We start from the raw sequence: 24,043 nt of genomic DNA on the forward strand, positions 1-24,043 counted from the left end.
TCGGAGCCTGGCAAGAGCGGGTCCCCGGTAGCACCCATTTTTACAGTCACAGGGACGGGGATCTCCCAGGCCCAGCCTTGCTCTGGGAAGAGGTTCTCCCGTGGCTCTGCTAAGCAGAGAACGGAGACGGGAGACAGAAAAAGAGAGAACACCGTAGGAATCCTTCTGAAAAATATTACATGTTTTATTATCCTGTCCCCAAGAAGGGTGGTTTATCCAGAAACCGAGAAAAAAAAAAAATAATCAAATCAATCAGAATAAACTCAAAAATGGGGAGGGGGGAGGAGGGGGAGGGAGCAAAACCCATCAACTAACAGGTGGCCAGGCCAGCAGCCCACCCTCCACCTCGGGAGGGTCCCCAGAGACCCATGCCCAATGACAGACGGCAGAGAGGAAAAGCGGGAAGGGGCTGGGGGAGGGCAGATCAGCTATGTCTCCATCATGAGAGCAGAAGGCGGCAAGGATGTGTTGCTAGGTGAATATATATTTATATAATAAATCCGTAAGTTCATAAAGTAAATAGTAATTCTCTGAAAGTTTTTAATTCCTTTTTTATAGGTTTTTCTTGTGTGTGCATTTTTTGTTTTTGTTGTTTTGTGTTTTTTGGTTTTTTTTTTTGTTTTTTTTTGTTTTTTTTGTTTTTGTTTTTGCTTTTTGGTCCTTAGAAAAATCTGAGAGAAAAATCTGAGAGATATACATGTCTGGACAAAGCAAGGCGGGGGCTGGCTGGGGGTGGGGGTGAGAGGCTGGTCTGCCCAATCCTACTCCTCTATTGCAGAAAAGGAGGGTGCTGAGTTGCACCCCCTCATCTCCTGGCAATCCCAGGTGAGGGGAGACGGAAGAAGGGAGCGAGGCGGGGTCCTCTTTCCTGTCGGGCAGCTGTGTCGCCCTCTGCTGGGCCCACTGCAGGGCCCACGGCAGGCCAGGGCGGTTCCTGGACAAGGCACGTAGGGCTTTGGCCTGGATGTGGGAGGCCTTGAAGGGACCTCGTGGTGGTGGTGGGTGGGGGTAGGCAAGGGGAAGGGACAAAGTGTGGGGGGCATTCCTAGGGCCTGGAGGGGACCTGTTTTGCTGTGGGAATCCACGGTCCCCTCCACATAGTTAAAAAACAAAACAACACATCATATATATTTACCAGACCAGAAGCACTGACCCCGAAAGTCTCCCTCACCTCTATGCAGGGGGAGGGGGCCAACAGACAAAGAGAGAGGAGAGAGCCTGCCCCAGCCCCTCCCTGCCCACCCCACCCCCCACCCCCACCCCCACCCCCCAGAAAGAACTGACAGAGTGCTTTGCATAGATACAGAGTCAGAGGAACAGGACCTGGGAGGCCCCCACAGCGGGGAGAAGGGCCGAGGGCTCCCCCAGCCCCTCCTGGAGGCTGTGAGGAGGGGGCGTTCGGTTGGGGTTTCTCCAGTGGGGGCCTCACAGGTCACTCTCTCCGTACAGGGCTGTGGAGAAGGACTTATAGTCGAGGGCGCCAGGCACAGCATCAGGGCCCTGGTACGGCGCCATGCGAGCGATGCAGTACTCGGCCTGGTCGGGGGGCAGTTCTCTCCGCAGCTCCTCGGCCGTGATGAAGTTCTAGGGGTGGGAGGGTGGGACTGTGAGCCACCCCCACCCCCACCGGCTCTGCCCAGCCCCCCTCTCCCAGTCCTGGCTGCAAGGGCCCCTCCCTGCCGGGAGCCCAGGTGCCCCCAGGGTTTCCTTTCCTGCTTACCTTGTCCCCTGCCAGGACCTTGAAGGAGGCAATGACTTGGTCAGCCGTGTCTGTGTCGGTGGTCTCCCTTGACATGAAGTCAATGAAGGCTTGGAAGGTCACGAGGCCGCTGTGGTTGGGGTCAACCACACTCATGATGCGGTTGAACTCAGCGTCACCCTGCAAGGGGGAGTGGGGTGGGGGACAGGCTGCATTGGAGCGGGGCAGGGCCCGGCCTAGTGGAACGGAGCCAGGAGAGCAGGGCCACCTGCCGTCAGCCCGTGCCATCAGCCCGCCTCCACGGGTTCTGGCTCCCCAGGCCAAGGGCCCACTCGCCCAGACTGGGGATATGCTCCCTCTGTCCTCCCCACCCACGTTTTTGGGAAGTGGGAGTTGGGGAATGGATCAAACAAGTCTACTGCTCCTCAGCCCTAGGCTCACGACTTAGTTCTGGAGGGTAGGGAAGAAAGAAAGAAAGAAAGAGAAAGAAAAAGGGGAGAGAGCCAGAGGCCTGACCTCCTCTCTCCGGAGACTTCCAGAAAAGGAGGTGGGCAGCTCAGGGAGTCATCGGAGAGACCCCAGCCCAGCAGAGGCAGCAGAGGAGGAGGCGGTGAGGCCGTGCTGCTCTGGTGGGGGAGTGTCCCCGAGGACACGGAAACTCTGGAGGCGGTGAGGAGGAGGGGGGAGGCTGCGCAGAGAAGAGGGGGTAGAGGAGTGGGGGAGGAGAGGCACAGCAGCGAGGGGGAGGCAGAGGCTGCATACCAGGCTGTATCCTGTGGAGATAAGCAGAGCCCTGAAGTCATCGGAGTCCATGCTGCCTGTCTGCTTCTGCTCGAGGACGCAGGGACAGCAGAGGAGGCCAGGCCCAGAGTAGGCAAGAGGGGCCGCCCCATGTGCACAGCAGGGAAACAGGACAGTGGCGGGAGCCGGGGAGACAGAGGTGGCCCCGAGAGACCAGGTAAGGGGGAAGGTGTCCAGAGAGACACAGGGCAGGGAGGAGGCAAGAGAGCCGGTGAAATGGCACACACATGGCAAGGGGTGGAGTGGCGAGAGGGAGGGGGGGAGACAGAGAGAAGGAGAGAGAGAGAGAGAAGAGCAGTTAATGCCACAGTCCTCTGGGGCCCAGAGGGGCGCGTACCTGCCGGTCATTTTCCACGTCGTAGCCCAGGCTGATGAGGCAGGCCTTGAACTCCTCCGGCCCCAGCGCCCCGCCGTGGTCCTGCCGGGTGTCCGAAGGCGGGTGTGTGCGAGGGGCGGTGTGGAGACCAGGCCGGCACGGAGACGCGGGGAGAGGGGCCAGGGTCACATGCAGAGGGCGGGGGGAGGGGAACACATCGGGGGGGAAACACAGAGTTAGAGGTGACATGGACAAGGTGATGGCCAGGGACGGTGGAGCGGGGGGAGGGCGGTCAGAGGCCTCTGCCCAAGGCCTCGGCCAGAGCAGGGGTGGGAGCTGAGTGGTACAGAACTGAGCACTGAGTCCTGGGGCTCCTGGAGGGGGGAACAGGGCGCTCTCCTGGCCTCCGGGATTTGGGGTGGGAGAAAAAGATTACACTCCATCCTGCTTGGGACACCAGGTCCCCGCCAGACAGTGCAGAGCTGAGCGTGCACCTCGTGATGTGCGGGGCCCAGCAGGGCGGGTGGGGACTGCAGCCAACTCAGGCGCTCAGGGCCTTCCTAGCGGGCCTGCCAGTCCAGACCTGAATTTTCAGAATGCTCTGTGTGTGCGGAGGCCAGGTGCACGGTCAGGTCTCAGATCTCGGGTGTGCCGGGACCGAGTCCATCCCAGGGTCTCATCGGCAGGTCGGCGAGGACGCACGGCCCCGGGGCCAGGACTTGGGACCCCCCCCCCCCCTTTCTCATCCTGAGGAACCCTACCTAGGCTGTGGGTCAAGGTGACACACCCCTGCACCCCCTCTGCTGGCCAGGGCCCTGCCAGCCCGCTGAGTGGTGACTGGTACTCAGCACTGTGAGGTGAACGGACAGATGCAGAGACGGTGGGGGCAGGATGGGACGACGACAGCAGGGAGGGAAGACGCCAGGGGCAGAGGAAACCGCTCACCTTGTCGAAGTGGTTGAAGGACGCCCGGAACTCCTGCATCTGCTCCTGGCTGATGCCCTTGGCATCGCGGGTGAGGATCTGGTTCTCCACCTCGTTGATGGTGCGGGCGATGGTGGTGAGCAGCTGCTCCCAGCCCACGCGGATGTGCTGGGGGTGGGGCGAGGGGATGACTGCGGCTCAGGCCGGGGCGGCCTCCAAGTCTACCGCAGCCGCGGCCGCCAGGGGCTTGGAACCCGGCCCTCCTCACACAGGGCGTGCGGCCCGGAGGTGGGCTGGCCCTGGCTCTCCCAAACGCCCCCAGCACCAGGCTCTCCTGTGCACCGCGTGTGCACATGGGGATACTGGCCCGGCACCGCCCCGTGCCCCTGCCAAGCGCTGGGGTCCTCCTGTGACGGAAGCAGTGAGGGCCAGGGCCCGGCACCTGTGCGGCATCCACGTGGAAGCCGCAGAGGTATGGTGGGCAGCGTTTGACCAGCTTTCTAGGGAAACACCGGGTTTCTCTGATCTGTGCGTTTTCACGGTGTAAAGTGTCACCGTGGACAAGCTCAGGCTACCAAGAGGCTGACGCTTCAACCCGGGCACGGCAAGCGGGTGCACGCGCTGACTGGATAGAAAACTGCTGAGCTCACAGAGGGGCAGGTGCTCCCCTCCCGGCTCTTCCAGGGGGCGTCCTGAGGCCGTGTTGTCGTGGTGACGGAAGAATTGTGGGAAACTGATTTTTTAAAAATGTGGACACACTTGATCTAGTGTTTTCGGTCAGAGAAAAAGGAGAAAGAAAAAGCGGCAGACATCTTTTCTACTGAGCAAAACCGTCTGGAATAAAGGCCTGGGCCGCGCGGCCTGCGGGCCTACCTCCATGGTGTAGTTGGTGTGCTTGTTGTCGAAGATGAGCGCCTCCTGGATGAGCTGGTGCTGTTGCTCGAGCAGGTCCAGATTCGGCTTGTAGTCCACGATGCTGCGCTCGTAGCGCTTCAGGTGGTTCAGCTGGTCCTCCAGGGTCCCGTTCATCTCGATGGAGATGCGCCCGATCTCCTGCATGGGACGGGGTGCTGCTGGGTCAGGGAGGCTACCGGACGCTCGGCCACGACCAGCCACGGGGACGGTTTCCGGACCAAGGCTCGCCATGCCCAACCTCCACACTCCCTCGACTCCCTGTGAGGCCCAAAGATGGCAACTGTTCACAGTGAGAGGCAGGGGCAGGATCTGGACCCGGGCCCGGCCGGCTTCAGAATCTGTGCTTCTGAGCACGAGTACCTGAAGCGTGAGTTCCCACGGTGGCCACGCAGCCCCCTCCCAGCATGGTGCCTGGCGTGCGGTGAGCACTCGGAAGGCACACCAGGCACACCCAGAGCTGCCGTCAGCATCATTACAGGCTCCCTGGGCCGGGACCCAAGGGTCACTGGTGAGCCCGCCATAGAGGTCTGTGCTCGGACCGCCCAGCCCGAGACACCAGTGCTCGTAGAGGCAGTGCCAGGGCTGTTTCCACCCCCTTTCGGAGATGAGAACACCAAGGAAAAGTTACATTGTACCTGACCTCCTGGTCAGCGGGCAGGGCAGGGCCGAGGCTCAAACCCTCCTCCCCCTGCCTCCTCCACCAAGATTCCCTCTGGCTGGTGCTGCCACTTCCAGCAGTGAAATCACTGACTCTCCCAATCCTGAGGCTGCTGTCGCTCCTGGAGCGGGAGCCCCGGCAGACCCACCAGGGAGCCCTGGGGACCTGCTGCGAGGGGTGCCGGCTCCTCACCTCCATCTTGGTCTGGATCCAGGGCCCCACGACGTTGGCCTGGCTGGCGAACTGGCGGCGGAGGTGCTCGTTGGACTGCTGCTTGCTCTGCTCCTCTAGGAGGGCGTGGTCCCGCTTGGGCACCAGCTGTTGCACCTGGGGGAGGGCGGGGGGGGGGGGGGGGTGTGTGTGTGAGCACCAGCAGTCGGCAGGGGGCGGAGTTGGGGGGGCCCCTCACCCGGCCAGCCCTGCCCTGGTCCCACCAGCGAGCCTGCCCACCTTCTCCCACTTGGAGTTGATGATCTGCGGGGTGACGGTGGTATAGGGGTTACTGCCCGACAGTTTGATGTGGTTGCTCTCGGCGATCCTCTGGGCCTCCTTGTGGATGGCCAGGATGGCCTCCCGCTCCCTGTCGGCATCTGGCAGTGTCGACTTGAACTGGTCGTGGGCGGAGATCAGGCCCTGGAAGGAGAAGGAGGAGTGAGGGGCAGCCCCGGCCCTTGGAAGTCCCACAAGAAGCGCGGGTGGGAGCGGACCTCGATCTCCTCGATGGTGTGGACAATGAACATGTCCTGCAGGTCCTCCATGGCACTCTCCATCCAGTTGTTGAAGGGGGCTGCCCGCTTGGCGTACTCCAGATGCAGCTGGTCAATGGTCTCCAGCTGCTTCTCTGTTTTCTGGTATACGGGGCAGGGAAGGGACAGAGGTGAGCGGGTGGATGGTGGTCGAGGGCCCCAAAGGGTCAGAGAATATTCCCTCAGGGAGCATCAGGGGAAGCTCAAGAGTCCAGGCATTGCCCACACCCTCCCCCAGTCCTGAGAGTCTCGGGGCACAGGGCTCCACGGGGGACGTCGCCCCTCCTCACCTCCAGGGCTTCCCTGCGGCTGTGGGTCAGAGAGCCAAGGGCGTCCCACTGGTCGCAGATCTTCTGGCACCGGGTGTTGACATTGTGGGAGTCATAGTAGTCCAACTCACTGCGGGGGTGGGGGTGGGGGGGGAGAGCATGGGCGATGACACCCAGCAGGGGGCAGTCAAGGCTGTGCTGGGTCCCGCCCTCCCCCTGGTGCCAGGGACATGAACATTTAAGGTGATCAGTCTTCAATGACCCCGCTAGCCCATGCCCCTCCCCAGGTAGGAGGAATGTAGGAGGGGGTAACAGAGGGGCAGCAGGGGTGGGGGTGGAGGGCTCACTACACACTAATGCAGAGGCCCCCGAAGTGTGGCCCTCAACGAAGCTTGTATCTAATTGCTTTGTTTGCTTAAAAAAGTCTAGCAGAGCTGGTTAAAGGATGGGTGCCAAATTCCCTCGGTTTGAATCCCGGCTCTTTGATTTTCTACTTGTGTGACCACGGATGCGTGAATTCCCTATTCTGGATACCTCAGTTTTCCCATCTGTGAAACAGGCGTGGGGATACCGTGGAGATCCAGTTATCTGGTGCACATGAAGTGCTGAGAGCAGTCCCTGGCACCCGGTAGGTAAATGTAGCAACAGCGATGTTAAAGGGGTTTATTCATTTAAAAAAATCTTTTTGGTTATTTATTTTGAGAGAGAGAGAAAGACCTGGGGAAGGACAGAGAGAGAGAAATCCCAAGCAGGCTCTGTACTGTCAGTGCTGCTGAAATCCTAAGCTGAAACCAAGAGTCAGATGCTTAACCAACTGAACCACCCAGGCTCCCCTAAAGGGGTTTATTTTATTTTAATGGGCACTAAGAAAAAATGGATAATGAGCCTGTGATGTCATTCTAAGCAACTAGTAACATACCTAAGAAAAACGTGGACTGTCACAATAGTCCTTGGCCCCTCAGCCACGAGCATGGCCTCCTGCCCCTCCTCCCATCAGTCTCTGGGCTCCAGAACCGGATCCTCTTAGTGGGAGGTTCCCAGGGAGTCGGGGTACAGGCAAAACCTTGGGGGCTTGATGAGGGGTGGGCAGCAGGGAACGACTTTGGGAGGAACAGGACATGGGATGGGGCTGGGGACCGTCTGGTGACTCTGATAGGCAGATGGGACACAGGGGCCAGAAGGGGCTAGGAGGGGCAACAAGGCTGTGCTCCACAGAGGGGTAGGCAGCCTGAGCTCTGGTCCTGTCTCAACTACTCCCCAGCAGTGTGACCTTGGGCAAGTCTCTCGGCCTCTCTGTGCCTCAGTTCCCCTTCCATAACATGGGGCTGCTGAAGGATTACACGAACTGGTGCGTGTACAGCGCCGAGTGCTCTGAGTTTTTGTTGCTGTCATTAACCAACGCTCAGCCAGGCTGTCTGTCCAGGCTCACCCTGGCCAGCACTTGGCTCTCTGACTCATCTTCGGGGGGGAACAGACAGCACCCCAAACAGTCCAGGGCCACCATGGTCCAGAAAAGCTCAGTGACCACCTGCTCCCCGGCTCTGGGTAACAGGTCCCACACAGCATTCTCGGTGCCCACGGACTTACTCCAAGACTGTTTCCCACCAGCTTCTAGGAGCTCGCCTGTCAGTGGTGGAACACGTCCACCTCCCGTGACCCCTATGAACATCTTGCATGTGACCTCACTCTCCTCGACCTGGGTGTGCCAGGGACAGAGGCTCAACCCTAGAAGAGGCTGCAAGACCCCTAGGGGTGCCCCTAACAGTGACCAATAGAGACTGTGTCTTCCCAATACGGTGAAGGCCTCACGAGTGAGCAAACGGGGAACCCTCAAAGCAACTGGGCAGTGCTGAGGGCGCGAGTCAGGGAGGAAACAGGCCCTGCCTGGCGAGGGGCTCCACCAGGCACCACTGCTGGCCTCATAGGAGCAAGCAGAACTTTAGGGATGACCGGCAGGGTGGGGGTGTCTGCGGAAAGGGCAGCTCCAGCCAAGTATCCTATTTTTGAGCAGACGGCTATTTTGGGAGCCTTGCCGCCCCTCCAGGGCCTGCAGATTTTCCATGAAGTAATGGCCTCGGCCTCCCGCTCCCTGGGCCGTCCCTGCCGTTGGCCGCTGTGCTGGTGGAATAAGGCTCCATTCACCGGCTCTGGAGGTTCAGTGTACTAATTGTGTGCACAAGTTTATCTGACTGGGGCGGGGAACGGAGGGCAAAGAACCCGGCTGCCTGGAAGCTCGCACAATAAGTGTATTCTGAGCGAGAGAGGAAAGGGGCCGGGCAGAACAATGGGCTCTCTGTGCAGACCAGTCCCCTTAGGGAGGAGCGGGTGGCAACAGCGGGGGCTAGGCCGCCCACCACATCAGGGGGTGGGGGTGGGGGTCCTGGTTGGTGTGGCAGGCAAAAGGTAGAGTCTCAGGGACTACTACAGCCTAAGCAATCAGGAAAGGGGTCAGAGACCTTCTGCCTGAGAATACAGGTCCCACTATCCTCATCTGGGGTTAAGACAAGGTGGGCATCATCCCTTAAGGCCCTTCCCTGCCATCTGAAACGAGACAGTGGGGGTGGAGAGGGCTGGACTCGGGACGCTGCCCCCACAGTGGGGCAGGGATACGACGGGCCACACATACTTGAGCTCTTGGGCAATTGCTGCTATCTGCTCCACGCGGTCCTGGTGTGCGGCCAGGTCGCTCTCGAAGGCCTCGTGCTTTCGGATGAGGGCTTTGATGTCTGACAGGGTGGCCGTCTCGTAGTCCCGATGCTTCAGCATGGCCTCCTTTCCTGGGGTGGGGCAGACAGCAGGAGGTGTTCGGACAACAGGGCAGTGGGAGTCCAGAGGGTCGTCTGACCACAGGGAAGGAAACGGGGTACGGACCTTACATCCTGCCTCACTGGGGATGGTGCTGTGAAGGCTAGAAACTTCCAGAACCTTTTTCCTTGCCTTTTCAAGGGATCTCTAAGCCCAAGTATATCCTGGACGGAGCTAGGAGACACTGTGGGGCCAGTGGGTCTGAGACAGATATCCCAACCCAACCTGAGTGCTCCGAACTTAGGGCCCTTTATTGGTGGACCAGAAGTGAACAGTGCTCCCACGGTTGCCAAGGTGGACCCATCTGTGGAGGGCCGACATCTGGAGAGGTGGCAGGGGGTGCAGCCCAGGCCTCAGCAGAGCGACGGAAGGGCAAGTGTGAGAGTGTCAGAGTTCTCCAGGGGCCCCACCCCTTGTGCCTGCCCCCTGGCACTTAGAGGCCAGGCTCCCTCGGGGTGGGGTCCTATCACACACCTACGTGTCCCACGCCATCCCACGGGCCTTCTGTGTGCAGTGAGGTGGGGCCCATTGTCAGGCCCTTTGAAGGAAGAGAGAAACACTGTTATTAGTCCTGGAGCCTGGCTAATTACATACCCCAGGACAGAAGCTCAAGTAAGTAAGCCCTGCAAGCACGGTGCAGTGTGGTATCGCAGACGTGGGGGGAGCGGAATGCCAGCCTGGGAAGGTGACTGGGACCCCCGGCTCCTCAAGGGGTTCTGCTTCAGGCAAGCCACCTCGGGGTACCCCTGGAATGGCAGCTCAGAGACCCCACTCCTCACTCAGCTTGGCACCAGAGCGGCAACGCAGAGCGGAGGGACGGCACGTGGCCTTTCCCCACCTGTCCCCTCATCTGTAAGATGGGGCCGACAGCGGTGTCCAGTCTCAAGTCTCAGTGAGGTGACGTTCGGGAAGGGCGGGCACCGAACCAGCACCATCGCATCTCCTCCACCCCGAGGACAGGGCCTGGCGCTGGGGCAGGAGGCTTAGCCACAAAGGCAAGCTTGCAATTCCCTTCCCCAAACTGCTGTCTCCCAAGGGTGGGAACCACAAATAGTAGGTTACCGCTTCTCTGCCTCAGCAGAGTTTCTGCAACAGAGCTGGCAAGGGGTGCACGGGCAGGGGGGGGATCCGGGAGGAATGGCCCGGGGCCGTGGATGCCTTGGATTCAGGCCAAGGGGAAGCCACAGTAGGGACCCAGGGGCTCATTTTTATCCTTTCCCCCAGAGAATCCAAAACCCTCTGCAAAGCATCCACCTGGACCCTTGCCCCGGCAGGCTGTGGCGGGTGGTGAGGGAGGCACAGAATGATGGTGGCTCAACCCGCTCTCTGGGCCCACCCCTCCGGGGAAAGAAGGCCGCTCCCGCTGGATCCCAGGAGTACAGAGGGGCCAGGAGGTCAGTCTGTCCTCCCGTGTTGCACAATCGAGTGGTTCAGGGGACAGAAGCTTCAGGTCTTGGGAACGAGAGTGGGCAAGCCCGCCTGGGGGCTCCAGGCTGACGTGAGGCGGAAGGCCAGATGCCAAAGAGCCTGCAGGGAGGCAGGGGTGCGACAGGGGCGTGTGGAGGCCGCTGAACCAGTTGGGCCCTGGCTGGGGGCTGAGCCAACTTCTCCTTTGAGTGAAGGCCAGTCCCAGTCGTTCCCAGGAAAGGAACTCTGGCGGGCTATCACACCCACACCCCTCGGCCTCAGGAAACCATCTTCCCAGAGCCTCCTGCGGCTCCAGGTGAGGGATTGAAGAGCTGATAACATGGGCCAAGGGAGGTCCATGGGGAAGCCACCTAGCGCCGGTGGGAAGACAATGGAGATGCAGGACATGGATAATGACAGGAGGAGAGAGCTGAGTCCAGCTGGGGAACACGGATGCTGTAAAACCCACTTGTGTGCCCAAGGGCCCCCCGACTAAAGAAATGCCAGGGTCGGCTGGCTCGTCAGTTCCCTGGGCAGGGACCTCGCCCACCTGGGAAGCTGCTGTGCTCAAGAAAGAGGCGAATGAATGAATAAATGAGCGGATGAACCAAATGACAACCCCCATCGTGGACGCCGCCTCTGCAAGGCAGAAGGAGGCGCCTGCATCCCTGGCCCGAGCTGGCTCTTCATCGCCTCCTCCGCATTCTTTCCCCAGCAGAGGCTGGATTAGGGTATTGCTCTGGATCTGGCAGCTGTTGCTGGAAAACGGAGGCCTGCACTGGTGTGAGGAGGGCATTAGTCGAACTGCAGCCAGGGACACGGGGGACGTAGGCCCAGGTCTACGGATCCCGCAGAGTTGCATGCTCGAAGGCCGGCGGGGGTGGGGTGGGCTCCGAATGGGTGCTTCTAGCAAGATCTCAGCATCTGGCCAGTGCTGGGGCCGCCTGCCCCACAGCTGGGTAGATGGGGGCTGGAGGAGCCCCCAGAGGCTCAGTGAGGGCCTCGTGGGGGACGGTGGGGGTGGAAGGATGAAACATCACACTGAGCAACACAAGAAGCGTGGCATCAGCCAGGAAGAGCGGTGGTGGTAGGGCACAGTCGGGAGGGAGGCGGCCAGAGTGGGAGGGCACGAGTCCCGGCTCTTGGCTTTCCCAGGCACTGGCCATTTTCCAAAGGCTCTCAGACCTCCGGGATTCAGAATCTCAACCACGGTGCGGGTCCTGACCGAGGGCCGGGGACGCGATGGGATCCCACACCCAGAGCCGGGGAACAGGTGGCTGCGGGGGAGGAGGAGCTCCCACGGGGGGCGCAGGTGGTCAGCAAGCTCCATCTGCAGCTCAGGCAACAGAACTGAGAGGCGGCTCCCTGGCCTTGCCCTTAAGGACCAAGCTCAGGCACACAGGCCCAACCAGCACGGGCTCTTCAGTGTGAAGTCCACAGCCACAAAGGAGGAGGAGAGGGAAGGGGGGCGGAACATCTGAACACAGGTTTCCAGGGATGGGAGAGCCCACTCCCTTGCCCCGGCACGGCCACCATCCTCGGGGAGGACACGGCAGAGTGGACAGGGATAGGGTCACTTCTCGATGGAGCCGCATAAGGTTCGGCCGCATCCCTAGATGACAGCCTCCAATCATCCAGGAAGGGGCCCACCTGGAAGTAATCTCTGAGGCCAGAGCAGGGTGGGCGGCAAGGAGGACCTGGCTCCAAAGTGTCGCTTGCTGCCTGGGGCCGGGTGAACCCAGAAATGGCATTTCTGACAGGCTCGTCCCCAAGCAGCAGGAAGAGGGGGTCTGACAGACAGACCCAACAACACAGGAGGCGCTGTGGGTGCACACGCGTGCGTGTGCCTGAGGGAGCTGGGGGACCGTACCGTCGGTCCAGGCCTCGTGGATGGAGGCCTTCTGCCGGAACTTCTCTGCCAGGTGGTCGAGCCGCTCCAGCCTGCGGATCTCATTCAGCAGCCACTCCTCGTAGCCTTTCTCTGCCTGCTCCAGGTGCTGCCAGCCATTATTGATATCCTACGAGGACACGAGAGGACAGGGCTCACAAAGGGGCCAGGGATGCTGAGGTGAAGGCGGGCAGCAGCAAGGGGCTGGGGTCACCTCTATCCCCTGCTTTGCTGTATCCAGATGCCTAGACGGGCCCCGGCACACGGCAGGTGCGATCCAGTTTTTGCATTAAATGAATAAGTGACAATGAATGAATGCCATGGATGGCGCTATGAGAGCCCGGTGACTGTCCGCTGAATACCATCCCTCTCCTGAAAAGGGGCCTTGAGCACATGGTGGTCTGGAATCACGGCCAACTGGGGGTCCAAAGTGAAATAATGCCACGCAAAATAAGGTGTGGGTTTGGGGGTGGGTTTAAAATTCTAAGGAGCGATGGGGGAGGTGGACCGCGGTGAAGGGTCAAGCGGGCCCCCTACCACACCCCTGCGCCCCATAGGCTGTGCCTCTTAGTTAAGAAAGCCAGCGCTGGCCCCGCGATAAGCCCGGGGTGGTACAGAGCCGCCCCTCTGCAGTCCTGCAGGCCACAGGCTGGCCTGGGAGTTGGGCTGTGCCTCCCGGGCCCCCCCCCCGCCGGCGCTCACCGAGACCATCCTGCCCTCGGAGGGCATGAAGGCAGGCCGGTTGCTGAGGCGCAGCTTGGTCTGCAGCGTGTTGAAGTTGATCTCCAGCTGGCACTTCTCTTGCACCTTGGGCGGCTTGTGGACGCGCCGGTAGTCCCGGAAGTCCTCCAGCTTCTGCTGCATCTCCTGCATGGTCTTCTGCGGCACGCGGTCCTCCAGCCAGGGGATGGTGCGTCGGATCCACTCCAGGAGCTGTGGGCCCGCGACAAGCCTCAGGGTGCCGGGAAGGGCCTCGCCCCGCGCACGGGTGCAAGGGATATGGGTCTTCGGGGGCCGCGTCTCGGGGATCACCCCCGCTCCCCAGCCTGGCTTCCCCATGATCCCCACTGGGATCCTACAGCCGGGAAGTACGGGGATGCACGCCCCCTGCGAGCCGCCGTGCTGTTCTCTGCTCACTTCCTGTTCATGCCGTTGTTCCCGGTCTTCCTTCTTCTCGGATCTAAGGGGGCCTCGACTCCAGCATCCCTCCCATCACCTCCCACCACATGACCTCACTAGCGCCATTTCAGTGAGCTCAGCATCGTCTGAGAGAGACGTCTCACTGCCTCCTCATTCGTGGGCCGTAAGCGCATCAAGGGAAGGGCCCACCGCATGCCAGGCTTCCTCTAAGGAGGCCAGGGCGCCATGCACGGCCTTTCAATTTGAAAGCAAAATTGAAAAAAAAAAAAAAAAAAAAAAAAAAAAGTGACGTGTGTTTTGATGAGTCGCTTGTAACTGTCACATAGAGTGAGGCCCGGGTATAAACAAGCAAACAAACCGGGCATTCTAGAAGAGTAAAACCAGCTACTGTCTACCATAGATACACTTAAAAGAAGTGGTTCCCAAATGCCAAGTTCTGGCAAAAAGAAAAAAGCAAGGAAAAAGGTATCTATGTGTCTTTATATCTTGATGCAAGGAGCCAAATGCCCTTTCTTAGGAAGGGATGGGATCCCAAGATACAACCTTTTAACTTTCTCTTGGTGATAGAATGGATGGTGGTAACAAATGGTAGCTCTTTCTTTTTAATTTTTTTTTTTTTTAAGTAATCTGTATACCCAACGTGGAGCTCGAATCACAACCCCAAGATCAAGAGTTGCACACTCCACCAAGTGAGCCAATCGGGCACCTTGGTTAGCCTTTTCTTTTAAAAATATCCTTAACTTGGCAAAACAAAAAGCTGGTCACTAGAGTTTGGCTGTCAAATACTTTTCCAAATATTCCTGATCCATGAAACTTCAAAGTCTGGGAACCACTAGTCTGGAAGAGCAGTCAAACTATGGCTCTCGGGGAGCTTCAATGTTTTTGTTTTTTTAATATGGAAATTTTCAACACACAGGAGAGAATCCAGAAGACAATTACTAAACACCCACATTCCCAGCTGACTTTCTGGGTTCAGGCTCTGGAGTGGGACTGCCTGGGTTCAAACCCTGGCTCTCTACTGCACCAGCCACATGCCTGGTGCCTGAGCCTCTCTGGGTCTGTTTCTCCGCTTGGAGAAGGGGGTAACAGGAGTTCCCTCCTCCCAGGGCGGTTGTGGAGAGCACAGGGCCCGCCACGACAAGCCCCAGTCCTGTCACCGTGTCTGGTGGGGTGTTCAAGAACTCTCCTTGAGTACCTCTGTAAGAACCCAAGCTCAAGACGGAGGGAGCCAGGGAGCAAGGTGACACGCCAGCCTGACCCTTAGGCCTTGTGAAACTAGCCTGGAAGGTCACATACCGGCTTCATCTAGAAAGTGTCACTGCCATACCTGCTCGCCCCTCTGCAAGCTTCACATGACCTGCGGCCAAGGGTAACGAGAGGCGACCCAATCCTTCTGCTCTAGTGGGGCCACCAGGGGCAGGAGGAGTGGCACTTACGTCGCTGGCCAGCCTCTCATAATCTTCCATGAGGTGCTCATTCTCCTGGTTCACGGCCAGCACCTTGCAGATCCGGTTGGCAGCAGTCTCCGCCTGGGGCAGAGGAAGACCACAGTCAGGGCCGCCTGAGGGCTGGTGACCCTCCCTCCTGATGGGCTCATCCCCTGGAAGCTGGCTCATCCACAGCCCACAGCACTCCCCAAGGAAGGAAGGAGAGAAGCACAGCTCCAGCAAGACAGCACCCTGAGCAGCTGTGTCCTGAAGGGCTCCGGCGGAGTCCCCATACCCTACTGCTAAGGCACCACCCCCTCCCCGGATAGCTGGGCCCCTCAGCCTGGACCCTGGAGGTGCGGAGGGCCGGAAAGCCCTCCCACTTTGTGGGATAAACAGGAAGTGGATAAACAGGTCCTCAGGGAGGAAGGCTGGGTAAGGCTTGTGTGTCGGAGGGGACCTTAGCTAGGCCTGGCCCTGGAGTCTCGCCCTGGGTGGGAAGGTCCATGGCAGAAAGGCCAAGCACTGGATAGCTGCATGGTGCCCTCCAGAGAAGTCCGTGGTCAGTGCACAGGCAAAGCACACGTGTCCCTTTCCTAATTCCCCCCTCGGAGGTGGGTGTTGATGGCTCATTGGGCAGAAGTCACAATCCTGGGGGCAGAAGGGAGCCACGCTTCAGAGGGCAGGGAGTGGTGGAGACTGACCAGTCTCTGCTCAGAACTACAGGACAACGTCCTCCCTCGTCCTGCTTTTGGGCGGGGGGAGGGAATGCAAGGAGTAGAGAAGAAGGAGAGCAAGGGGGGGCACCACACGGGGAGAGGAGAGACCAGGTACCTTTCAAGAAGCACAGAAAGGGTCCAAGAGGAGAAGTTGAAACGGCAACAGAACAGGAACAGAAATAGTGAGGAGGGTCTACAGAGTGGCGGGGAAGGAAAACAGAGAGGCTTGGGGATGGCTCCAGACCCGCGAGCGGCAGGCACCGACGCCCAGCCTCTCCCATCCACACACTGCTTCTGGGACCAGCGGGGAGGTGAGTGGGGGCCAGCGGAGATTGGTGTGTGCGCACACGGGCACACACCGTGAGTCACGCCGCAGGACACACAGCAGCAGCCCCAGGCAGTGCTCCTCAGAGATGAGGTGCACAGGGGCCTCAGCCAATGAACATCCAGCCCCGCTGAGTGCAGGAAGCAGAAGCTAAGGTCACAGCTTGTGGGGGGAGTCCCAGAGGTCAGTCCCTGACTGCTGGCTCGGAGACACAACGGGCACCGCATGTTCAGACCCACCGTGCCGGGCAGACCCACGAAGGCAGGAGCTGCTAGTCAGCGGTGCTCTGCTTCACAGATGAGTTCCCGGCACCCAGCTCAGGGCTTGGTATGTTTTAGGTACTCAGAGTTGATGAATGAGTGAGTGAACAAGGGAATAAGGAGTAAATGCTTAGTGACCAGAAATAAACTATCAGGAGGGAACAGTCATGCTTGGTGCCAGGCCCGGGGTTCACCTTGTATTTATAAAACAAAACAAATGCCAGAGAGCACTCTTTTAAGAGACAGGATGGAGTCCCCGAGGACAAGAAGCAATAATAAAAGCATCACAAGGCTGTCTTGAGACGTAAACACAGGCCGGAGGAAGCCAGACTCGGCGCTGGAGAAGCCTGGAGGCGGCACGTCCCTTGGTGAACAGGCAGCTCCCAACAGCTTCTCGCATAAGAGGGGCCCAGCTGCCTCAAAAACGCCCAGTGCTCTGGCCTGAGCTTTCCTGCCAGTATCCACTCCCACAAATCCCTCAAGGCTGCCCAGCCCCAACCACAGCGGAGCTCGGCTCTAAGCACAGGAGGGCAGTCTGGGCAGACGGGGGGGATGTGGTGGGCCGAGGCTGGCTTGGGCCTGCAGAGCGGCCAGTCCAGTGGCAAACGTGCTGTCAGTCAGGGTCTGAGTCCTGGAATCTTCCGTGGCTGCCCGCCCCCACCCCCGTCCTCTGCCCTCCAGCAGAACACGCCAAACAGGAGCTGCAGTCACACGCTGGGTAGGTGGTGAGAGGCTATGAGAAGCTGTTTCTGGCCACGGGGCTGGAAGGACCACGGTGGGCACGGGTGGGCCCTGCAAGGCTGTTCCAGCCACCCGATGATTTACTGAGCACTTACGGGGCTCAGTGCTGTTTTAACTCACCCCGTGCCTACATGAACTCATTTCACCCTCCTACAGATGGGGAAACTGAGGAAGTGACCCACCCAAGGTCACACTGCCAAGAGGTGGCAGAGCAGGGTCCACAGGCAATAGCAGGTGCAGCCGCTGCCCTGTGACCTCTCTGAACTTCAGTCTCCTCCCCTTTTAAGTGAAGATACTGGCACCCACGCCCCGGGGGTGTGTGCAGGACTGTCCCAGAACCTGTAGGTGCAGAGTCCTTGGAGGACTGCCAGCACGTAGTAAGTGTTCAAGAAACAAGAGCTAATTTCTCCTCTTCCCTGCCCGTTTCTAATCGGTGACACAAAAATCAAGTCACTGGGAGGATACTACTGCCCAAGACCAGAGACCAGGAGGCAAGGGGAGGGCACACAGGTGCATAGGCCTCCAAGCAGGCCTCTCTCCCATGGAAGCGGACAGCCACTGCTGGGAACAGACACTTCTGATGCTCCGCTCCTGTCAGCGGGGCCACCAGGGACAGGGGCCTGGCAAACTGGGTGGGCAGGTACAGGCTGAGATAAGAGTCTAACCTGCTCGTGCCAAGCCTTTCCTGGGGCATTTGGGAGGGAAGGAGCCCCAGTGAGATGCCAGTGCGGCGGGCAAGCGGCTGGGTGTGGATCACGGAGAGGGCAGGGCAACCGAGTGCCCGCACTGCAGCTCTGCTGGGATTCGACCGCCCAGAGCCGCTGGGACGCCACCACCCTCCTGGCAGGGGGGGGAACGTATTCACGGAGAGAATATCGGTGCCGTGTCCGCACTGGACTGCCGGCTCAGTGGTGGAACCAGAGGCCCACAGTCACGAGAACCTGACCCAGGTCAGTCCCCAACCACAAGTGGGTGGTGGGGACATGCGGGGGACAGTGAGGGCAAGTCTGCAGGCACAGCAGCGAGGGGTGCTCCCGCCCCAGCTCACCTTTTGAGCCCCCGAGAAAGCGTGGTAGAAGCAGGACACGTAAGTCATGATGGCTTTCTCATCTGGCCTCAGAGTGCCTACAATATCTGCGCAGAGAGAGAGAGAAAGAGAGAGAGAGAGGCAGGAGAGAGTGAAAGATGCAGGGAGGGCGGCCGGGGCCGGACCCTAGGCTCATGCGGGAGGAATAGCGCTTGCTCTGGACTGGAAGCCAAACCCCGGCTCCGGCTGTGTGGGCACGAATCGCTGAGGTTTTGTAGCGGGAAAGAGGGAAGTCTGAATAGCTGGAGTCCTTTTCTAACCAGACCTGGGTTTGTGACACTAGCTACTGGCAAAGGAAGGGGCGTCTGGGTAGCTCAATCGGTTAAGCATCCGACTCTTGATTTCGGCTCAGGTCACGATCTTATGGTTCGTGAGTTCGAGCCCCGCGTTGGGCTCTGCACACTGACAGTGCAGAGCCTGCTTGGGACTCTCCCTCTCCCTCTCTGCCGCTCCCCCATTTGCTTGTTCTCTTTCTCTCTAGTAAAGAAATGAATTAAAAAAAAAAAAAAAGGAAGACTGGTTTAGGGCTAGAAGGGTCAAAAGCTAACTGATCTTTCTGGAAACATCAGTAAGATCACATCTTACATGAACTATCTACTACCCCAGAACAGGCCACCAAACGGTCTCCTATGGCCCTTAGAATGAACTCCGGATCTCAGACTATGGTGATTCTACACACCATGGCACTGTTATTATCTCCAACCTCATTTTTTCCCTCTCCACTCTTCCCTGAATAAGCCAAGCTCATTTCTGCCTCAGGGCCTTTGCACTTGCTCTACCCTCTGCTTGGAATGCTTTTCCTGCTGATCTTCATCCGGCAGCACCTGCTCATCACTCCAAGTGGCTGCCCACGTCACCCAGCAGAAGCCTCCTGTCAGGGCCCCCAGCTGAAGCAGCCCCACAGACATCTCTATCCCACCATCCTGCCCTACGTGCTCTACTGTGCTTATCACCATGTGAAATGACTTTTTATCTGTGGACATGTCTGTTGTCGGTCATGCCCACTGGAATGTAAGCTCCATGAGAGCAGGGATCCTGCCTGACTCAGTCACTACTGTATCCTCAGTGCCTGGAATAGCCTGGCGCAGGTCAGGCACTCAATAGATACTGTGAGCGAAGACTAAACGGGCAGTGATGCCTGGAGTCGGGGGGGATGGCTTCCAGTCGGAGAGAGGCCACTGCCGTCTGCAAGAGAAATGAGGTGAGCGTGGGAGGCGAGAGGCAGCGGCGGCATTGGGCAGTGGCGGCGAGGTGGGCCTGCCTGGCCCTGCCCGGTACCTTCTGCGCTCCCGAAAAGGCATGGTAGAAGCTGGACACATAGGTCATTATGGCCTTCTCGTCGGGCCGGGCCGTGTTCACGATGTCTGTAAGTGAACGACAAGGGTTAAACTGCCCAAGTAGGGGCGGGCGGGGGGCGGGGGAGAGGTGGTCACTCACTGGGATCCAAAGTCTCCTAAGGCCACAGGCATCCCAGGAGAAGGACCCTCAGAATGGATTCAGTGACCCCCAGTGACTCCAGGAGACTTGTCCATACCCTCAGCCCCTCCATTCCCTGTGGTCTCTAGGAAGGCCAAGGCTGTGGGAACTGGATTAAAATGAGGCCACTTCCTCTCTTAGAGAGTGGCCTCAAGGGGCTGCTGGACAGTCAACCCCCAGGGCCACCAGAGGCCAGAGACATGGGTCCTGGCTGGGGGTGGTGCACGGCTGGGAAACGGAGCAAAGCCGGAAAGGAAAAACAAACACTCCGCTTTGATGGACTCCAGACTCCACGCCGGGGGCAAGCAGGGAAGACAGTGGCCTTGGATGTCTGCAGGAGCCAGCCCCTCCCTGGCCACCTGGCTTGCCCATCCCATGAGAGGGGCAGGACTCCGACAGGGCTCCAGCAGGACACGCGGGTCCTGTTCTGAGACGTGGCCCCCCACAACCAGTCATCTTCCGGCTCCTCCTTCCCCTGCTTCCCCATCCCTGAGCCTGACTGGTCTGCTCAGACTGCTCCCTCTCTGGCTCCCAGGCAGCACCACTGTCCCTGGTTCACCCAGATTCATCCAGCCCTTCTCACTGGCACCGCCAGCTCCTTGAAGTTACCGCAACACATGCCCGCAGAACAGGGTGGTGACTGAACAAAAGGGATGTACTTACCCTCTGCATCCAACATCTTGGGGATGTCTAGATATTTCTCGGCCACTTCAAAGGCATTGTTCAGGTTGGTGACAGGGTCATCCTGGGAGGAGGGAGGTGAAGGAGGGAGGAAGGACTTTGTCAGGGGCAGGGTGCAGAAGCACAGAACGAGGCAGGCCTGGAAGGGAGGCATCCTGGAAAGGGGCAGGACTAGAAAGGCTTCTTTAGGCACTTCTCGGCCCCCTGTGCTGCTATGGGGATTGGGGAGGAGGGCACCCACATACAGTCAAATCCTCAAAGGAATGCGTCTGGGAATCTTTGTGGGAAAAAGCGTGGACCTTTCCCCCAGAGAAAATGCAGGTGTGCTCTTTTCTCACAACTTCCAGCCCTCCGGCCCCTAGATTGAGACCTTTGTCCTGAAACCCAGAAAGTGTGGTCCAGACCTGAGAGAACACTGGGGGGGGGGGGGGGGGCGACAGGTCAGGGGTAAGCCGAGAGCTCCCATGGTCCAGCCTTCACACGGTCTCCCCACTGTTCCTAGGATTAAAGACCCTCGCTCATGTGCCTTAGTTGATGTTCAGCTAGAGCCCAATTTGATTCCTCAGAGGAGCTTGAATAGGTCAAGTGCAGGCTCGTGCTTCCCCCACTGGGAATGCCCTCCCCTTGGCTCTAGGCTGCCTCCTCCTCCAGAGGCCCTTCCTGGACCATGCCAGCTCACCATGGCCTCCTTCCTCTGCAGTACCTCTCTGGCCCTACCCACTTCCCACCCTCATTCAGCCTGAGCACATGTGCATGGCCTCATGGGGCTGGTTTGCTCTGGACACACTATCCCACCTTCTCCACTGGCTGGGAGCTCCTAGAGGGCAGGACCTTGGTTTTACAGGCTCACAAGCTTTGTAAAGGCAAATGAGAATGGGAACCTGCATGGGAAACACCTGCTGGTAGTGATGGCTTGGAATTCTTCAGCCCTTTTCTCCACTAGGCAGAGAGGAAATGCTTCTAGAGTCTAAAAGGTTAAGGAAGGGGATTCAGAAGGCACGGCCGGCCAGGCCCCAAAATAACCGTGGGCAGTCACAATGCCCATAAGGGGAGAAGGGGATAGTCCCCAAGGGGAGCAAGGGAGGTAAGAATCAGCCACCAAGCCTGGGGCCTGGTGACAGCTGGCACAAGGCTCTCCTAGCCTGCCCATGTGAGCACAGAATCCACCTTCGGATGCCAGCAATAGACGGGCGTGGAAGAGGTGACCCAGAGTCAGGGTCAGACTCTGTGGATCTCTGGGTCACTGAGGGATGTGCAAGAGGCAAACCTTTCTCAGCTTGTCATACTCGATCAGCTCGGGTCTGTGTCGGTGGATCAGCGCATTGAAGGCAAGGCCATCCTTCCAGCTGGGGATGGAAAGACAAAGGTTAAAAGGAGGGCCCTCTCCCCATGACGTAAGTGCTGACAGCCCGGGGCACCCATAGGAACAATTAATTCCCATTTACTGAGGGAGTGCGTGCGCCGGGCACTGCAAGGAGACCGTCTGGCAGAGTGGCCATGAGCATGACTGCTAGAGCCAGCTGGTCTGGGGTGAGATCCCGCCTCTGGCACTTACCGTCAGTGTGACCTTGGGCAAGCCCCATAATCTCCTACTCCCTCAGTTTCCATGTCTGTAAGACGGGGCAGTAAGAGTAGCTACGCTTCGCTGGGTTGTTATGAGGACTGAATGAGTGAATACACGTAAACGCTTAGCCCGGCGCCTGACCCGTGGCTAGTACTTTATGAGTGAGTGCTGGCCTCCGGGATGGCCATGACCTGCTGAGCCCTGTACGTGCAAGACCCCGCCGAACGGGATGGCCTACAGTAGAGGGCAACAGCCCACCGTGGGAGACCAGTGCGTGTGCCCCGACCCGTGGGACAGAACCAGGGAAAGGGAAAGAGGGCCAAATGGGAGGATGGGACTCCATCCTGGGGCGAGATGAGGGAAGGCAGTGGGCTGGGGTGCTCTGGCCGGGCACTCACCTGATGTGGAAGTTCTGCACGTTGACGTTCTTGTATGGGGCCGTCTTCCTCTGGCACCAGAGAAGCAGCCCTTCCTTGGCGGAGGTCTCTGCAGAACGCACAAGGATGGTGAGCACGGGCTCAAAACCCCATCCCCACAACCCGGCCCCGTCGAACGAGACTTTCAGCCCAGGCACAGGAGTCAGACGGAAGAGCAGCAGGGCCAGCAGGAAGAGGCCCTCCTGTTCCAGACACCTGGCAGACCTCTGCTGATCCCAACCACTGGCCTGCACACCGAGCCCGGAGAAGTCACTTGCCCGGGGTCACCCCAGGAAGTGGTAGTGACAGGACAGGCCAGGGCCGGACACCGCGCCACATCTCTGCCCACAAAGCCTGTCCCTTTACCCTCCAGAACACACTGCCAAACAAGCCCCTGATGCTGGCCTTGGACTCTTCTGAACGGTGAAGAACCAGCCAAGGGGCCTGAGCGCTGGGCCTTGCACACCCGGGGTCTCCCGGATGTGGCGGCGGCTTCAGGGAAGTGGTGAGGGAGGGGTCCAGGGCATCTGTCTGCTCCCCGTGGGCGGCTCCGGGAGCGCGGAGTGCAGGGTCACCGCTGCGGCCTTTGCGGGAACCCGCTCCCCAAGCTGGCCGGGATGACTGTGCTCACACCATGGCACACACGTGTGCTTGGAGGGACTGGCCCCAGGTTCACGGAGGCAAAGGTCTGAGGGTGGGGGTGTCAAACAGAAACATGTAGGCGCTAACGCAAAAAAACCAGGCCAGGCCTGACTCTGCCACTGGTCTGCTCTGCGACTCAGATTCCTTGACTGGAAAATGGGGACATTCATGCCCACTCGACAAAGGTCGTGTGAGGGTCCGCTGAGACGGAGACCATGGGAGCCAGAGGGCTCTGGATGGATGCCAGAGCTGGGCGGCTGGCTGGGGACCCTTCACCCGCAGCCCGGGCCAGATCTCACTAACCACTCTTGCACGGGGCCAGGCCCCGTGAGTGATGCCGGGAAACATGGAAGAGCCTCAAGCATGAAGACAAAACCCCCAAATCACCATCTAATGCACCCCAACCTGGACAGGACCAGGACAGGGAGAAGAGGCTGTTCTTTGCCAGGCCTTAGGCTCTCACCTTCCACAGAGATGTCCTGGATGGCGAACCTGAGGATGATGGTCCAGATCATTCCCAGGGTCATCTTTGCGTTGCCGTCCACAATCTCTGCATGCACGGAAGGGGGCAGAGGGTGAGAAGGTTGCTGAAACCAGAGGGGACTCCTTCTGGCTCTATGTAGAGATTAGCTCCGATGGTCCAACGGGAGCCGTCCAGGCCTGTCCGCCACCCTCCCTGGGAGATGCTACACGGACACTGGGAAGCACCGTCCCCCAAGCCTTCTGATGCTCAGCACCTGCGGGCCCCCATGCACGTGTTGTCCGCCACACAGGCCTGTTCTCACCCGGCCAGCCCGTCGTCTCGCCCAGCTCAAAAGAGCGCTCCTCCCTGACACGTGTCCCAGGCGCTGGGCCCGCACTCCCAGCCCTCTGTGTGCACCTCCCTCGTGCCGTCAAGGGTGCGTCTCCCCATGGAGGGTGCGTGCCGCGCTACTGTTGAGAACCTGCCCACTTCCTTCCAACCTCACTGCTGCCACCGTTGTCCAGGCCACTGTGGTCTCCCCCCGAGAGCTCGACACACCACCTCCCCCTCCGTGCCCCGTGCAGTCTACCTCCACACAACAGCCAGGGTGCCCACTTTAAAAGGTGCATCAGATTTGTGCCACTCACCTGCCCGAAGCCCGACTACATCTAAAA

At 59.3% G+C, this 24,043-nt stretch overlaps 1 protein-coding gene across 5 annotated transcripts in view; it reads right to left on the reverse strand.

The window, feature by feature from the left end:
- Positions 1 to 687: 687 nt before the first annotated feature.
- ACTN4 (actinin alpha 4) overlaps positions 688 to 24,043 on the reverse strand; it is a 70,081-nt gene continuing 46,725 nt past the window's right edge. The window contains exons 4-22 of one of the 5 annotated variants that reach the window (XM_058707743.1): positions 23,370 to 23,456; positions 22,247 to 22,334; positions 21,552 to 21,630; positions 20,267 to 20,348; positions 19,406 to 19,491; positions 15,005 to 15,097; positions 13,131 to 13,361; positions 12,411 to 12,558; positions 8,955 to 9,105; positions 6,350 to 6,458; positions 6,021 to 6,161; positions 5,764 to 5,946; positions 5,506 to 5,640; positions 4,614 to 4,793; positions 3,762 to 3,908; positions 2,838 to 2,918; positions 2,462 to 2,527; positions 1,721 to 1,879; positions 688 to 1,584 (exon numbers count right to left, since the gene is read on the reverse strand). In XM_058707743.1, coding sequence (XP_058563726.1) covers positions 1,426 to 1,584; positions 1,721 to 1,879; positions 2,462 to 2,527; positions 2,838 to 2,918; positions 3,762 to 3,908; positions 4,614 to 4,793; positions 5,506 to 5,640; positions 5,764 to 5,946; positions 6,021 to 6,161; positions 6,350 to 6,458; positions 8,955 to 9,105; positions 12,411 to 12,558; positions 13,131 to 13,361; positions 15,005 to 15,097; positions 19,406 to 19,491; positions 20,267 to 20,348; positions 21,552 to 21,630; positions 22,247 to 22,334; positions 23,370 to 23,456 — 2,405 coding nt within the window. In that variant the 3' untranslated portion in view covers positions 688 to 1,425. Of the gene's footprint in view, positions 1,585 to 1,720; positions 1,880 to 2,461; positions 2,528 to 2,837; positions 2,919 to 3,761; positions 3,909 to 4,613; positions 4,794 to 5,505; positions 5,641 to 5,763; positions 5,947 to 6,020; positions 6,162 to 6,349; positions 6,459 to 8,954; positions 9,106 to 12,410; positions 12,559 to 13,130; positions 13,362 to 15,004; positions 15,098 to 18,088; positions 18,175 to 19,405; positions 19,492 to 20,266; positions 20,349 to 21,551; positions 21,631 to 22,246; positions 22,335 to 23,369; positions 23,457 to 24,043 lie in introns of all 5 variants that reach the window. The other 4 variants (XM_058707742.1, XM_058707741.1, XM_058707740.1 and 1 more) reach the window with 4 other exon arrangements.

Source organism: Neofelis nebulosa, chromosome 17 (genome assembly GCF_028018385.1).
Source record: "Neofelis nebulosa isolate mNeoNeb1 chromosome 17, mNeoNeb1.pri, whole genome shotgun sequence".
NCBI classification, from domain to species: Eukaryota; Metazoa; Chordata; class Mammalia; order Carnivora; family Felidae; genus Neofelis; species Neofelis nebulosa.